Below are 17,690 nucleotides of genomic sequence, written 5' to 3' on the forward strand. Positions count from 1 at the left end.
TTCTCCATGGAAGGTGACTGAACTTGAGGGCCTTGCCTTCCAACTTGATGATTCTATGAATCTATGAAAATGGAATAACTAGAATGGAGATAGGAGACAAGATTGAGGCAAGAAGCAAATATGCTCCAGAGTTACTACTGACATGTCATGTTGGTCATGCACTGAAGGAAAGTTAATGGAATTTGGAGGCATTTCACAGTCTTCTCAGAGGGTCAATTAGATGTATATCACATTTTTTTTAAAAAAAATTGCTCCTTAATACTGTTTTGTATTTGATTTTTGATCCATATAACAATGGTTTCAAATCAAAATCCTGTTGCACAGTGCTACAACTAGATAACACATGGGATGAACTCTAAAGATTATACTCCAAGAATGTAAAACACCACAGTAAAACTGCAATACAAACCCCAGATTGATTCGTTCCACATGCTTGGAGATGCTTGTTGGCACAGCTGTTAGGGACCGAAATGTGCAGTGAACTTCAGTGGGAACATAACAGGCACATGGACGAGGACATGCAAGGGAGACTTCCGGAAGCCCCAGAGAGAGAATCAGCACCACGGATAGTGTCCCCAAATTTGGTTGCTTGGACATCTTCTCAGATTTCTTCATTTCACTGTACCTATTTAGTTTGGAAAAGAATATGGACTTAATTTTTAAACAGATGTAACATGAGACAATGTGGATATTATAATAAAATTGTCCTTCAATGTATGTGTGCCCAAAATGTTTCAGAATATCATTTTTAAAACTGGGATGGTAGAAATTCAGGAGAAAGATAATCTAAAAATAGATGTTCAGTCTTGAACATTTTGTCTTTAATTGACAGCTAGTTATCTCTAGGGTCTGGAATACAGTCTTGAACATTTAGACAAATGGTAGGAAAAGTTGGTCCCATCAACCAGGATAATTACCCCCCCTCCCCCACTTTAGATTAAAATATATGCCAGCACAGATATTATCCTTTTAAGCACTCAGGTTCCAGTGCTCAGATGGTAATAGCAGCTTGTAAATACATCTTGTAATATATATCTTGTAATCATTTCAATGAATGTCTATGATTGAAGGTTGTGGTACACCTGGAATTTCTCTTGAATTCAGTGTTAGCACAGTATTATGGATTATTGCCTTTACTCAAAGGCAGAATTTCTGTATTTAAGTATCCAACTTTCTTTCTGAAAACCAAAGCAAACTGAACCTAATGTTCTGAAAATTTGATCTGATTCTGACAGCATTCAGTTCATTATATAAACATACTTTGTACATCCACAGTCATCCCACTTCATGTATTAGTTATGCATAACTTTCACACAGGGGGACCACACAGTAAAAAGTGTAATAGGGATGTGTTGTTGGACCCACCCCCTAGAATGTGTAGCTTCCTTGGACCTCACCCCCAACATCAGTTTGGTGAATGTATGAGACAGCAAAGTCTATAGGCTTCTATGTGCATAGAAACTGATGTGATCAGAGTTCTAGGACTTGTGGGAGTCTTTTCATAGGAACAAAGTTGTCTGCTTACACCAAACTGATTCCTTGTCCATTTAACCATACCTATTCACTTTAAGGACTTTGCCACATGAGGCTAAAATGGAATTTTAAGAGGATAAAGGTGACTTTGCCTGGATCTTATCATTTGGTGTCTTGCCCATCCTGTTGCCACCCTGCATTCCATTCATTACTGTAGCACACCTTTTCACTGATGTGCAAAACCTGTCAATGAGCTCTCAATATTGTTGCTGCTCCATTACTGCCTTTGTGCGATAGGTCCCTTCCACTGGAGTTCTGCTTCCCAGGCAGTCATGTGGTGTGAGTGGGCATAATTCTGCCTTCTCTTCCTCAACAAAAGCTTCCTAAAGCTGGCTGCTATGTTCACACAGCAGCTGCCTTTGGGAAGTGGTTGGTAGCTGTTATCTCTTATCCTCCTGCTTCCTCCTTAAGGGCTGAAATGCTGTGTGAATGTGCACAGCAGTTGCCCTACACTTTGGAAGGGCGTTTGGAGCAGCAACTGTGGCTCCCAACAGCTTCCTGAAGATGGGAAGCCCCACACTTCAGGAGAGGGAAGTAACGGCACATTCACACAGATAGCATTTGGCAGTGCAGAAAACAGATCATGTGACCATGGATCACCAAAGTGCTATTGTGGAGAAAAGTGAAAGATGCCAAATTCTCAGACTAGTGTGATTGTGGTGGACAACAGGCTATGTGATAAAATCCTAACTGGCAACTGCTCTTCCAAGATTATAGGCAGGATTCTTTCCTATTATCACATGTTGGAGACTGACCCTGGTATTTTCTGAATACCAATCATGTATTCTACCACTGAACAATAGGCCCTACCCTAGGGCATTTAGAGGTCTATGTGCTGAAATTTCCTGACTAGATATACATGATCAACATGGGGATGTCATGAATGGGCCAAGGAAGCTGTGCAATGTTAGGCAACACAGAACCATGAATCTTTCCCATGTTTGAGAGCTTCCTTTAATTGGCTGGACCTATCACACTTAAACACTGCTATCATACAGGAATAGAGCATAAAGGAAATATCCTCATCCATTCATATAAATGTGTACAAAGAAACAAGCAGGTGGGACTGGGATGTACATCATATAATGATAGTTGAGCAGTTAACACAAATTATTTTGACTAAAGCCACCCATTAAATAAATAAAAGCCAGCCTTAAACATCTGAATCTAATGAATAGGTTTAGTTGAACTGTTGCACGCAGCAACTTGTACAGCTGCAAGTGAAGCATGACTGTATGGATGGATAACTTCTACCCTGTGGTTAAACAGAAGTGGTGGCTGGTCAAGTAAATATGAAACAGGCCCATCCTATGCCAATCAATGAAGGAGAAGGGCACATAAATGTCACAATACTGATACATGAACTGTCCCAATTTTTCTTGGATTAACTCATAAAAATCTAACCTGTTTCCCAAACAATCAGCAAATAGATCATATTGTGCCAAGCTAATCCAGGTGTGTGTGTGCGCGCGCATATTCACTAAGCACTTTACTCAAAGGCATTTTATGACCCATGAAAATTCCAGTGTATCAAGGTATAAAAATGTTTCATGCCCACCGGAGTTTTTGTGGGTACAGAGTAAAAGATATTCCACAACATGGGTATGGTCCTCAGGTTGTCTGTTGACTTACAGTGACCCCATGAATTTTGTAGGGTGTTCTTAGGCAAGGAATACTCAAAGATGGTTTTGCCAGTTCCCTCCTCTGAAATATAACCTAAATTATCTGGTATTCATAATATCCACTCACAAAGAGACATAAAATGCATATTAATAGCAATAGCATTTACATTTCTATACCGCTTATCAATGAACTCAGCACTTTCTAAGCAGTTTATAATCTGCAAGCTGTTTGCCCCCAACAAGCTGGCTACTCATTTTATTCACCTACAAAAGGATAGAAAGTTGATTCAGCCTTAGAGCCCTGGCATAGAACTCACAACCTTGTGACTGCATTTAACCACTGCATCACCAGGGCTCCTTATTAATATGAGATGATTTTTTTTAACATGTGTCAGCCTACCTTGTCTGCTAAAAAACAACCAAACAAACAAACCACAGATACAATAGATTTGTTGATACAATTTTTGTTCTGGTCAATAGTAATAATAATAATAATAATAATAATAATAATTGTTGTTGTTGTTATTTATTTATATCCCACCTCTCCCTTCTGAGATCTAGGCAGGTAACAACAGTACAATAAAACAGATATACAGATAATAATAAAATTTCCCTAATTCCCTTAACCCTCCCTCCTTCTGCTAAAATTACACATATGATTGTGATTTTGAACTAATATGTCTTGAATATGGTGCTCTATTACACAATATGATAGAGTTGTTTGCGAGGTGATGGCAGCCTACTCATTGTTGTACGTTTGCCTGATCGTGCAGTCCTATCCTTGCTTTTTATCCTTACTTTTTATAGACTGTCATTTGTTTATACTCTCCAATCTGCCTGTACATGAACCTATGTTGTATTTTAAATTGGAATTTTGTAATTGTGCTGGCCAAATGGCCATAATAAAGTTATTATTATAAAATTACACATAAACATCAAGACACAATACAATATCCCCAATACAGTGTACTTAGTTATAAATTTTGTAACTAAGGATTGACACAGGTCAAGTTATTCCAAGAGACCATCAGGAGAGGCAGTGAAAAAGTAAATGGATCAATTTGGTTAATTCAGCTGGAGGTTAGTCTGGAAAGGCCCACTGGAAGAGATCTGTCTTTATCGCCTTTTTAAACACCTCCAAAGATGTAATATTGCGGATTTCTTCCGGCAGATTATTCCATATTTTAGGAGTGGCAGATGAAAAGGTCCTCTAGGAAGTCATCACCAGCCTGGTTTTCTTTGGCTGGAGTAGGTTCCTCACAGAGGACCTGAGCGCACAGGAAGGATTGTATGGGAGGAGACATTCCCTCAAGTATGCTGGACCCAAGCCATGTTTGTAACAACAAAACTGCATGTGTTAGGTGACTGAAATGTGAGAGTATGTCTGGAATCCTGTTAGTGACATAAACATACATAATCTGGCAGGAGATACACTTAGGTTATTGCAGAAAAAAGTATTCAGTACCTCCTTTCATGGAACCTTCAATCCAGTGCAACCCACTTTTTCCAGCCAATTAGAGGTTAGGAGAGGGCAGAATCAAATGGGAATTGTACAGCTGCAGGTCTGCAACCAGAAGAAAATTGACCTCCAACAGGTACATGTGAGTATACTGAAAATCCAGAAAAATTACATCTTCTCTCTTTTAGCTGCAGGGCCAGAGCCAGATGCTACCTGGGTACCACCATCCATATCCTCTCCAGTGTCCTGGACTGCAGCCAGCACACCCACACTATGTCAATAAGAATGGCTAAGCACAGCAAGTGGAAGCAGTCCACAGACCTTGCAAGGAGTAAATGTGACAGCAGTCCAAGAAGCCAAGCCAAAATCAGGATACCAGAAGTCAGAGCAGTCCAAAAGCCAAGCCGAAGTCAGGATACCAGGAGTCAGAGTAGTCAAATCAGTCCAGGGTCAAAGCAGCCAGAAGATAACAAGGGTCCAATCCATTTCAAGGTCAAAGCAACAAGGTCAAGATACAAGGAGCCACTGCCAGCAGCAATCATGCAATAAACTCTGGCACTGAATGGAGGCCTCTCTACAGCTTAAGTAAGGGAAACTCTCCCCCATGCCACCTGAGGCTGGTTTGCTAATTGCCTATCTGCAATCCTCTTGGATCTGTGCCTGCAAGCACTCTCAGCCCTTCTCTGTTTGTAAGTAGGCACATCCAGGCACACTTTCTCCCCAGAGTCACCACTAGGCTGTGGCACCACAGGAGGCATCTCACTAGCACTAGGACCTGGTTGGGCCTCCTCCTCTGGGGCTGGGAGATCACAGCTGGGACCTGGCAGAACAGGATTATCAGCTGGTGTAGCCTCAATTAGCTCTTGCTCTGGAGGAGGCTCATCCTCCTCCTCATCCTCCGAGAGCTGTTCTTGACTGGCCATGACATCCAGCTAGTACAGTCAGCCCTCAGTATCTGTGGGGATCTGTTCCGGACCGTCCCCTCACCATGGATACAAAAATCCATGGATGCTCAAGTCCACATTGTCCCCAATGGCCGCACATTGTTTCATTGGGGGCAATGGAAATTAAAGGTGGCATGGCCACATGCACACACCACCATGGGACAACAGGAACTGTCTCTAATGGCGACGCAGCCATGGGCATGCACTGCTACTGGGGACAACATGGGCTTGCCATCCATGGGTGATCAAATGGCAAGTCCACAGATACCAAGGGCTAACTGTAATTAACTGTAGGGGCATGTTCCACCATGGCTGTGTTAGAAAGGATGGGGAAGAAGGAAGTACAGTGGGCCATTGACATCCTCCAAAGTTTGGTTCTAGGACCTCCAATGGATAACACAATCAGTGGATGCTCAAGTTCCATTAAATACAATGGCATAGTAAAATGATGTCTCTTATATAAAGTGGCAAAATGAAGGTTTCTGTTTTGAAATTTATATATTTTAAAAATATTTTCAAGCCGTGGGTGCTTGAATCGCTGGTTAAAGAATCTGTGATATGGAGGGATGGTGAAATGGTATGCCATTCCACTGGTGGAATGGTATGCTCCATCTGATCTAAGTGATCAGTCATTTTGTACAATTATTCAGCTCACAACATCATATAAAGTGACCTTTTGGAAACCTAGTTTAGTGTGAATTCTACAAAAAAAAAATGGCCCTAGGGTCATATTTGACAGTTTGGATCCAAACTAACTGGAAGTGCCTAGAAAAAGACTTTTCTAGCTGTGAATGAGATGGTTGCATGTATGACTAACAATGGAAAGGTAAAACTTGTGGCTATGGAAACAAATCCATTTTTAACAATAGTTGCTGGGGGAGCAAATGAAGGAAGAAAGATGTTACCTAAGGCCAAAGTTGTTAACCATATGAATGTTGGAGAGAGTTATTGGAATGTAGTGTAATGCTGGATGAGAACCAGAAAGGAGATGTGATAGACTTGCCAAATTTGTCCTAGCTGCATTAAGGTGAATGAATTAAAAAAAGGTTTCTGAGGGGCTGCGCACACTGGCGGGAAAGCCTGTTATGGTGGCGGAGTCAGGCACAGTGTCCATATGATGCACGCCCCAGCTACACCCCCAGGGTGGTGTGACTCTGCACACTGCACCACATGTTGCGTAGCACCATAGCACTCCTCTGGCACTGTGTTTGCATGACACAGTGCTGAAAGAGTGCTATAAAGTCATGGTGCTGCGGCTATCACACCCGTTGCAGAGTGCAAAAAGGTGCAGTTTTTTGTGGCTCCATTTTGCACCCTGCAAAGGCCAGATTGGGGCTGCAGCATGCGGTTCTGCGGCCCTGATCTGGCTGTAAAAGGGTCAGCTGCAGGTTGCCCCTTAGGAGTGGTCTGCATAGCTCTTGAGCCACATGAGGCTATAGTCCACTTATGCCTCATTTTAGATTTAGATTAGATTCTCGTCAAAAAGTTGCAGTCACTATATCAAAAATAACACAAATGTCAGCTGGCATCCTGTCAGGCAGTTACAGTGTCATAGATCACACAATACAATGTACGATGGATCACAGAGTTACCAGTACATGCACTGGTAACCTCATGACTCGATTTCTGCAATGCGCTCTACATGGGGCTACCCTTTTGCCTAGTCTGGAAACTCCAACTAGTACAAAACATGGCAGCCATGCTGGTCACCAGAAAATTTAGGAGTGACCGGATAACACCTATCCTCAAATCACTTCACTGGCCTCTAAAGCCCTACATAGCTTGGGTCCAACTAATTTGAGGGATAATCCGCCCCACACACTCACGTCCTCTGGGTGGAATTTATTGCAGCCTTTATAGACCAGACTAACTGCATCCTCCCAGAGGACCTTTTCTGCTACCACTCCCATACTGTGGAATGGCCTGCCAGAGGAGATCCATCAAAAAACCAGCTTAGACAGATCTCTCCCGGAAGGCCTTTCCTGAATAAAACCACTCAACCATAGAATGATTACCCCCTCACACCAAGTATTATACTACCGCTCTGCCCATGTTCTGTTTATTATTAATTAGATTTTAAAAATTCATATTTTTAACTGTAATATGCTTAATCCTTTTTTAAGGGGGGATGTTGTTATATTGATGTAATGTTGTGTGGGGATGTTTTAATTGTTAGCTGCTTTGATTGTTGGGTTTTTTTTTACAGAAAAGTGGGGTATTAATAGATGATGATGATGATGATGATGATGATGATTAGAGACCTCATGTAAGCCATTGAAAAGAATGTACCTTTTTTTGTTGTTATTAAGTAATCTGAACAGGCAAATCTTTTTAACAGCATCAGTTTTTGTACACTGCTCATCTTATGTTCAGCACACAATTCCTGCACTATTATCTTGCAGTCACTACAGAGCAAACCCTGTCAGCAAAATGTTCAGATCACCTCATGCTACATCAAACACAATGGCTTGGTTCAGGCAGCATGTGAAACCAATGTTTTGCACTATGTGATTGAGTCTGGAATGAGCCTCTGGCTTGTGTTTCCACCCCCCACACCCTCTTATCCACTCAACTTAATTAGTTGTTTCCTAGTTTAAGCCTTGTTTCCATACCTAGTATAATTGCAAAGGGGAGGAAAAGATGTCAAGGGAGTGTATGTGCCAGAAATTTGTTTCAAGCTTATTTACCTAGATTAAGTCATGGCTCAATGTGATGTTTGAATCAAGCACAGCCAGTGCTTTGCAGTGCAAAGTGTTCATATGTTCACTGATGAGCAAAATGCAAAACAGTCCAGGGAACTAGAAAGGTGGAATGTAAAGGGTTTAAATCAGTAAAATATGCTAAATGGCCCACTGTTGAAAGGCATATGTGAACTATTACGTTTGTTCTGTTTTTCCATCTACACTAATTAATAAATAAAGAATGTTCTTCCTATATCCCTAACCATGTAGCGCATTCTAATTATATAGTCAAGCATGCTTAAGTCTTTCCAGATATCTCTATGCATGCTTTATTGGAAGAAGAAATGGCAAAAGAACTGGAACAACTGATAACAGGGAAGAGCACTTATCTTCATTTGCTATCAGAATCTGCTAAATAGTTGGAAAGAACAAAGTAGTTCAGCTAGCATTATGGATAAAAGTTAGTGAATATTATTAGTAAACTTACTTTGAAGATACATCTTCATTTTTAGTAGCTCTAGGGCAGGTAGAGTAGAAAGAAAGGAGGCTGGTGCAGTTTGTGCTACTGTCTTTATACTGTATGTGACAAGAAAAGCCATTTTCATCTGCCATTTTTGAGCAAGGTGATCGAGAGGGCAGTCGCTCTTCAGCTCCAAGTGGTCTTGGATGAAGCCGATTTTCTTGATCCATTTCAAATGGGCTTCAGGACCGGGTATGGGGTGGAGACTGCCATGGTCACTTTAACTGATGACCTGTGTCTAGCCATTGACAGAGAGAGCGTGACCCTGTTGGTGTTGCTAGACCTCTCAGCGGCATTTGACACAGTAGATCACAACATCCTTCTGTAACGCCTGAGAGAGTTAGGAATCAGAGGCACTGTGTTGCAGTGGTTCCGTTCCTTCCTTTCAGGCAGGTTCCAGAGGGTGATGCTCGGGGACAGTCATTCTTCAAAAACAGAGCTTAATTGTGGTGTCCCTCAAGGCACCATCCTGGCGCTGAAGCTATTTAACATCTATATGAAGCCGCTGAGAGAAATCATCCAAGGAGATGGGGCTGGGTGTTATCAGTATGCTGATGACACCCAAATATATTTCTCCATGTCCTGGTCATCAGCGACAGCAACAGATGGCATCTCTCCCCTCAACCAGTGTCTTCAGGCAGTAATGGATTGGATGAGGGAAAACAAGTTCTAGTTGAATCCAGACAAAACGGAGGTACTTACGGTAGGGGGCCCCAAACCAGGTATTGGGATGCAACCTCCAGTCCTAGAGGGGCTCATGCTCTCCTCGAAAGACTGTGTTCGCAGTCTGGGGGTGCTTCTTGACCTGTTGCTTCAGATGAGGAATCAGGTGAATGCAACGGTCAAGAGCACCTGTTATCAGCTTCGGCTGATACGCCAGCTGCGCCCTTTCCTGGAACGGGGTGACCTTGAAACTGTAGTACATGCGCTGGTAACCTCAAGACTTGATTTTTGCAATGCACTCTACATGGGGCTACCCTTGTGCCTTGTCCGGAAACTCCATTTGGTACAGAATATGGCAGCCAGGTTGGTCACAGGAACAGCAAGGAGTGGCCATGTAACACCAATATTGAAGTCACTCCACTGGCTGCCTATTAGTTTCCGGGCACAGTACAAGGTGTTGGTTATCACCTTTAAAGCCCTACATGGCATGGGCCCAACCTATCTAAGGGATTGTCTGCTTCCATACAATCCCTCCATACACTCAGGTCCTCTGGGAGGAATTTATTACAGCCCTTAAAGACCAAGTTGACGGCGACCTCCCAGAGGATATTTTCTGCAGCCACTCCCAACTTATGGAATGGCCTGCCGGACGAGATCCGTCAAATTACCAATCTAGAGAGCTTTAAAAAAGCCATTAAGATGGATCTCTCCCGGCAGGCCTTCCCGAAATAAAATATTCAGCCACGAATAAGACTTCCTATCTATTGAACTCTGCCCATGATGATTATCATTTGGATTAGTTGGATTTTAATATGCAGTTTTAATCTTATATTGTTTAATCTTGTTTTAAGGGGGCATTATGTATATATGGATGCATTTTAACTTGTTGTACACTGTTTGATTGCCTGGCAAAAAGCGGGATAGAAATAAATTTTTTATTATTATTTATTATTATTATGTGTACTAAATTTTCCTAGTATTTAATGGAAATTACAAGGATTTCAAAAGCCAAGTATCTCTTTTGGCTCTGGCATTTGGATCAGGAGTTCAGGAACTAATGAGGAGGGTGCACTGTCTTGCTAAACATACAAATAGAAGAAGGAATTTCAGCAAATCCAGCTTGTCATGCTGTAACGCTACAAGAGTTAGGAAAGCAGTCCCTGCCAAATTTATCTGTATTACTCATTCTTTAAATAGGGATAGGAATTTTGTGGCTCGACAGATATTTTTGCAGCTGGGGTGACTGGGATTGCTGGGAATTGAAGTCCACCAATACCTGGTGTACTGCACAATTCCCACTTCAGCTTGTAAAATGTAAAATTCTTGCCCCCTATTCCACGTTGTCAGTCTAGTTACTATCCTGGGAAAAGCTTTCAAGAAAAAGGAGCCAAATAGGCTGCCACAACCCCTGAGATTTATCTGGGCTTTATGGACAGCTGAAGAGTGGCATGCTCAAGAAGAGGCAGTTTGCTGAAGAGCACAAATAGCCTTCAAATGCCATGCAGAAGGTTTCCTGCAGTTATAAACTGAGTTTGGAAAAGCTGGAGGTTTCTGGGAGATGTCATCCAAAGTAATGTAGCCAAGTTAACAGGGAGCAAATATGGCTGATACAGAACAAAGGAACAAAAGTAAAAAAGAAAAGCAAAGGAGTGCAAGCAGAAAATAGGGACAAAGTGAATAATTACCACCCTTGTAAGATGGGAAAGTTGACTCACAGAAATGCAGAACTGGAACAGGTCCCTCTAGGCATCTTGTCAATTATGCTACTCCATGCAAGAAATCCACAGCTAGAGGATCTCCAGCAGAGATCCAATGTCTTCTTGAAACCTTATACTATGGATGATATCACACGGGAGGAATGTCTCCCAATTTCGAAAAAAAAAAGTAGGGCCAATTCGGAAATGGATGCTATTACGCGAAAGGTTGTCAAACGCACAGAAGAACACAGTGCCCACCCCAAAACCAAAGTAGTGTGAATGCAAAAGAAATTATCATATGAGTACATAAACTTTGTAGTCTAGAGTTGGAATAAGCATCCCTGCACATGCGCAGTGAGGGCAGAATTGGATCATGACCTTTTTACACTTCCGGAGGGGCTTGCCTCCAGTTCCCATGGTTTTGCCTTGTTTCACGTTATTTGTTCATTTATTACCCTTTACTTCACCTTATTATGCAATTCACATTACTTGTTCATTCATTACCCCTTATTCCATGTTATTTAGGCAATTCACATTATTTAGTCATTCTTAACCCTTTATTTCATGTTATTTAGGCAATGCACTTTATTTGTGCATTCATTACCCCTCATTTCACATTATTTAGGCAATTCACCAACTCAAAATCAGTCATGATTCGGTTCCAGCTGACTGGAGGGGAAATTTGAATAGATTCTGATCTGCATGTGGTTCACATTTGCGCAAATTCGATTTATTGAAAAAGAAGTTGAAAAAATCAGCATCAAAAAGATGCAGGTTAACTGGGTCTAGTGCATGGCCCCCCTCTTGGAATCTCTTTAGTGATTTGGATTAAGTGGGAACCAGGGTCATTTGAACCAGTTCAAACCAATTCACGATCCAGTTTAAAAGAGAGTGGGAATGAGACCCTGGACTGATGGACAAGTAATGATATGGAAAAGGTTAAAGATTGGCATTCAACTAGCACTATAAATACAGCATGATATGCTGGAAATAGTGGCCACAATCATATTGTCCTCCTGTGCAGAGTAAACCCACTAAATCTACAGCTCTTGGCAGTAGACTCTGCCAAAATATGAGGAATTAGCCACCCTGATTGTCTTTGACTGAGGGGCAGGATATAAATAAAAGTTTTATTATTTTATTTATTAGGATGCCCACTTGGAGACCTTGGACAAGTTATACTCTCTCAGCCTCAGAGGATGGCAATGGCAACCCTCCCTCTGAAGAAACTTGCCATGAAAACCCCATGATAAATTTGCTTTAATGGTAAAGGTAGTCCCTTGACATGAATGCCTAGTCGTAACTGACTGTAAGGAGTGGTGCTCATCTCAGTTTCTAAGCCAAAGAGCCGAAGACAACTTTGGTCATCATGTGGCCAGCATGACTCCACCGAATGCTGTTACCTTCCCAGCAAAGTGATTCCTATTTATCTACTTGCATTTGCATGCTTTTGAACTGCTAGGTTGACAGAAGCTGAGACTAGTAACAGGAGCTCACCCCATCATGTAGCACCTTGGCCTCAAACTACCAACCTTCCGATCTTCTGATCATCAGAACTGGCATCTTAACCACTAAGCCACCACATCCCTCAAGTCGGAAATGAACTGAAGGCACACAACTACAACAACAAAGTCAACAGTGAGCATGAAGCAGAACCTAAGAAGTACCCTGTGTTTGGAGAGACATCCTGCAAGTGAGCAGCTCTTTCTCACTCTCCAATGCTGAAGAGAAAAGGTTGTGAAAAGAAGAAATGGTTAGTATTAGGACTACTGCCTTGGTAAATATTTTCAAAGAAATCCCAGAAACGTTCCTCCTCCTGCCCCAGGCCATTCCGATTATGGCTCACTGCCCCCTAGGGATTATTTCAAGGTATTGCCTAGACAGAAAGAAAGGAGAGGGAAAACAGGGTGAGCCAGAGAATGCATGGTGTGTGCTGTCTATACATGTGCGTGTTTGGAGGAGAATCTCAAAGGTATGACAAGATCCTTTTGCATACTGATAGTCCGGACTAACATAACTGAATGACAGCATATGTGTGTGATGTAGCCATGTGGTGGATTCAAGAAAGAAAGACTGGTGAAACTAACAGGGGCTGAAAGGCTCCCCAGTATGAAGCCAAAGGGAGTCTGGTCAGAAATGGAAGCCTCTTGTCTCTATATACGTCTCTCTTTGCAGCACATTTGTGTGGAACGCCGGCATGTGTGCCTCTTTTGTCTGGACAGGGGTTGTGGGATCAAGGCCAGGGACTCCCCCCCCCCCTTTTCTTCTTTTAAATCCCAAAGGTGGCCTCAGGTTTCCTCACTAAGGCGGGAGAGAGGAGGAGGTGGAGATGGTGAAGCAAAAGGCGATGGCTGATGAATCTACCAGCAATGTCAGGACAGTAACAGCAGCAGCAGCAGCAGGGAAGTGTGTGTGTGTGTGTGTGTATGTTTGTGTGTAGCAGGGGGGTTCAGGAGAGACACCAGAGCCGACTGTGCCTTCCACTCCTAGCTGAGGCACATGCTTCCCATTAGAGAAAAATGCCCTTTATTCCCCTGAATCATTGCTCTTGTAGAGTCACTGGGAAAGAAAGGAATAAAGAAAGGAATTCCCATCTTGCAGCACCTTTGAGATGAACTGAAAGAGAGAAGTTGGCAGCATAAGTTTTCCAGGACTTGAGCCTAACGTCTCTTTTGCATCAGGAGTTTATCACATGAAGGAGATTGGGAGCGTATCCCACGAATATTCCGGGGAGAAATGTCATGTAATTACGCATCATGATTTCAGGTGCACAAAACCTGCCATTAGAGCAGTCGCAAAGCAGCATTTGAGGCGCATCTTTTTACATTTGGGGTTTCAGCAACAACGCGTTTCTGATACTGTTCTGCTTCATTTGGGGGAGGCTTGAAATGTGCTTTAATATTTCCTGTTTAAGCTCAAGGCTACCAACTTCTCTCTTTCAGAGAGCCTCCAAGGTGTTGCAGACAGATTCCTAGGCTGCATCCACACTGGAGAAATAACCCGGTTTGGCACCACTTTAACTCTTTGTCTGGCTCAAGGCTATGGCATTCTGGAGTTGGAGTTTGTTGTGGGCCCAGAGCAGAGCAGAGCTCCAACTCCCAGAATGCCATAGCCTTGAGCCAGACAAAGAGTTAAAGCGGTGCCAAACAGGGTTATTTCTCCAGTGTGGATGGACTACCAGTCTGGAGACCAGAACTTAAAAACCCAGCGGGGAGTCACACTCTCTCAGCCTCATACAAAGGCCATGGTCAACCTCCTCTGAACAGAGCCAAGAAACCCCCACCTCAGGGTTGCCTTTAGGGTGGCCATCAGTCAGAAACGACTTGAAGAAGGCACACAATAACAACAACAACAACAACAAGCTCTCTGGCTTCTGCAAACCATCCCCCCCTTTTCCCCTCAGGGTGGCCAGAAGTCTTCCTCTCAAAGGAGGACAAAGCACTGCGGAGTGGAGGACACTGGAGACGAATGGAGGACAGAACCACATCCCAGCTAACAACACTCCTATAAAAACCGAGCCATGCTTCGTCGCCATGCTTTGGAGGAACTCCTCTTGGAGAGGAGGCTGGGATGGAGGACGCGTCCTGGGAAAGGACCAAACAAAACCCAGACCGGTCCCTGCTTCTGCTCCAGTCCCTCCTGGAGAGAAGGGAGGGAGCGTCCGGGAAAAGGAGGACCCCTCGGTGCCCCCCCCCCCCTTACCTCCTGTGCTTGGGCAAGGGCTCTGCCTTCAGGGCGAGCTGGGCAGCCCCGTCCTGGGCAAGGCATCCTCCCGCGGGGCTCTCTCTCTCTCTCCTCTCCTCTCCGGCCAAGTCCAGCGAAGGAGCCCCAGGCAGGCAGCCTCCCTCCGCTCCCCAGCCCTGCTTGGCGCTTCTGCTTTGGGACGGAGCCCCCAGGCAGCAGCAGCAGCAGCAGCAGCAGCAAGAGCAGCAGCAGCAGAGCCCCGGCGGCAGCGCCTTGCCAGGGGCGGGGCTTGTGCAAGGAGCTCCCCCCCAGCCCTTCTGTTTCCCCCTAAACACACATACACACACACACCTCCCAAACGCCGCCCCCGCCACCAGCCCAGACCCCTCTCCTCCTCCTCCTCCTGAGTGGAGGTCCTCCTTTTTCCAAGACTTGTCCTGCATTCCAGCCCTCTGCCTGAAGTGAGGTCCTCCTTTTTCCAAGACATGTCCTACATTTTAGCCTTCTGCCCAAAGAGAGGTCCTCCTTTTTCCAAGACATGTCCTACATTTTAGCCTTCTGCCCAAAGAGAGGTCCTCCTTTTTCCAAGACATGTCCTACATTTTAGCCTTCTGCCCAAAGAGAGGTCCTCCTGTCTCCAAGACATGTCCTACTCTCAAACTGCTGTGCCACGCTGAAGCCTGAAGCCACGGGTTTGGCCATGTAGCAAAGAGCAATAAGCTCCCATCCAAATCCACAAAATAGGGATACCTTCATGGGGCTGACCCAAATGGATGGAATACATGTCACAAGATTTCCAAGCTCCAGTGGCTTTTCTCATCAGGCAAAGGTGTTTTTAAAAAATCATACAGGAGGGGGGAAATATTATGACAATATTAATCCCAAGCAGCATTGACAACAAGCCTCAAAGATATTCCCTGAATAAATTGGCAGCACTGCAAGCCTACATTTTGTCAAGAGGTAGCTGTTCTCAGTCGGGGTGCTGTGGAGGGACATTCATGCAGGCAGGCCCTTCCTCCTGCTCCTGGCTGTGTGGATCCTCCAGGACCTAAAATGTTAAGTCCCATTAGCAAGACAAAAAGAGTGTTGTCAAGGCTGGCTTGACATTCCCCACTCCCTCCCTCCTCCTTTTAAAATCTTGGGCCTCATCTTCTGACTGGCTAGGCCCTCTGCTTGAGCAAAGCTCAAGAAGGCTCCAAAGCAGGCTAAATCTCAAGTTTTCTTTGCATGGTGGTTCCCTTGTCAGTGAGGTGGTGAATCCACTCTGGGGTTTAACTCAGAAATGTAAAGAACATTATCCAGGGTGGTAGAGATATTTGGGGGAAGGGGTTCAGCACCGTGGATAGCTCCAGTTGCAGGCTAAAAGATGGAGCAGATTCAGAGAGGTGTAGTTAGGGTTGCCATAGGTCAGGAGTCAGGACCGCCAAACCAGGACAAATGTAGGACAACATTTTCAAATGTAGGACACTTTTATAAAAATGGAGGACACCCCACGCCCCTTCCCGGCCTCTAAGGAGACCGAGGCCTCCTTAGAGGCCAGGAAGGGGCGTGGGGTGTCCTCCATTTAATTAAAAAAAACTGTCCTACAAAAAAAAGGTGTCCCTCCTTCCTGGCCTCTGAGGAGACCGAGGCCTCCTTGGGAGCCAGGAAGGAGAGTGGGGCCCAGCCGTGATTGCCGCGATCGCGGCTGGCCTTCTCTCTTCTCCCTGGCTTCTAAGGAGGCCCAGGCCTCCTTGGGAGCCAGGAAGTAGAGCAGAGGCCAGCCGCGATCGCGGCCGGCCTTCTCCCTGTCTTCTAAGGAGGCCCAGGCCTCCTTAAAAGTCAGGAAGGAGAGCGGGGGCCAGCCGCGATCGCTACCGCTGGCCCCTGCTGAGGCCCGGGCGGTGCGTGCTGCGGAGCCCGTTCCCTTTGGCCAGCCAGCCAAGGGCCGGCTGACCAAAGCAGGGGACGAGCTCCTGCTTTAGAGCCCCCTGCGTGTGTGGGTAGGAAAGCCCTGGCGCTGGAGGCGCGGCGGCGGCAGTGCCGCCGCCGCTGAGAAGGAGGAGGAAGGCGGAGCTGGAGGAGGAGGTGGGTTGGCGCCCCAGCCAGCCGCATTAGCAGCAGCGGCAATGGCCGCAGGAGTGGGCCCCGGACTGGGACCAAGGCATGGGTGGGGGCCAAACCGGACCGGGAGGGGCCCCCAAAATCAGGATTTTCCTGGCGGCCACCAGGATATGGCATCCCTAGGTGTAGTGGTTTGAGTGTTGGACTACGACTCTGAAAGCCAGGGTTTGATTCCTCGCTCAGCTATGAAACCACTGGTGACCTTGGGCAAGTCACATGCTCTGAGCCTCTTGGGAAGACAATGGCAAACCTCCTCTGAACAAATCTTAAAAGAAAACCCCACCACTGGTTTGCCTTCGGGTTGCCATAAGTCAGAAATGATTTGCAGGCATGCAACAACAGATTCACACCTTACTGACAGAGAGCATCCACTGAGGTTAGAAGAAAACAACAAGAGTTGAAGTAGAGAATGGTATTCTATGCACAATGTCCCATTCATACAAGGAGAACTCCAATGCATAGAGCTACTGCCTCTTCAAGACATGCATGAATCCCATGAGTGGTGCAAGGCCTCTTCAAGACACACACATTTGCCAGCATGCTAATATTGCATGCAAAAGCAAAGGCAGTCACTTTTGCACATTGAATTGGTTTCTCTTCAGAAAGATAGGAGAGAAAAGGTGTCGGAAAAACAAAACTCAAATGCTGTAAGAACAAAAGAAACAGCTAAAACTATTTTCTTGGAAAAAGGATGAACAAGGCACATTGGGAGAATGGGGATATTGATTTGTTACATGTATATCTCACCCTTCCCATGGCAGACTTACCATAATTCTCTCTCCTT

At 44.7% G+C, this 17,690-nt stretch overlaps 1 protein-coding gene across 1 annotated transcript in view; it reads right to left on the bottom strand.

Moving 5' to 3' along the window:
- Nucleotides 1–14,882, bottom strand: part of MXRA5 (matrix remodeling associated 5) — a 40,923-nt gene extending 26,041 nt beyond the window's left edge. Inside the window, exons 1-2 of the mRNA XM_089511562.1 lie at nt 14,822–14,882; nt 410–625 (exon numbers count right to left, since the gene is read on the bottom strand). Coding sequence (XP_089367688.1) covers nt 410–615 — 206 coding nt within the window. The 5' untranslated portion in view covers nt 616–625; nt 14,822–14,882. The remainder of the gene's footprint in view (nt 1–409; nt 626–14,821) is intronic.
- Nucleotides 14,883–17,690: the final 2,808 nt, after the last annotated feature.

Source organism: Sceloporus occidentalis, unplaced genomic scaffold, assembly GCF_023333645.1.
Source record: "Sceloporus occidentalis isolate IW3139 unplaced genomic scaffold, rSceOcc1.0.p SCAF_2, whole genome shotgun sequence".
Lineage (NCBI taxonomy): Eukaryota > Metazoa > Chordata > Lepidosauria > Squamata > Phrynosomatidae > Sceloporus > Sceloporus occidentalis.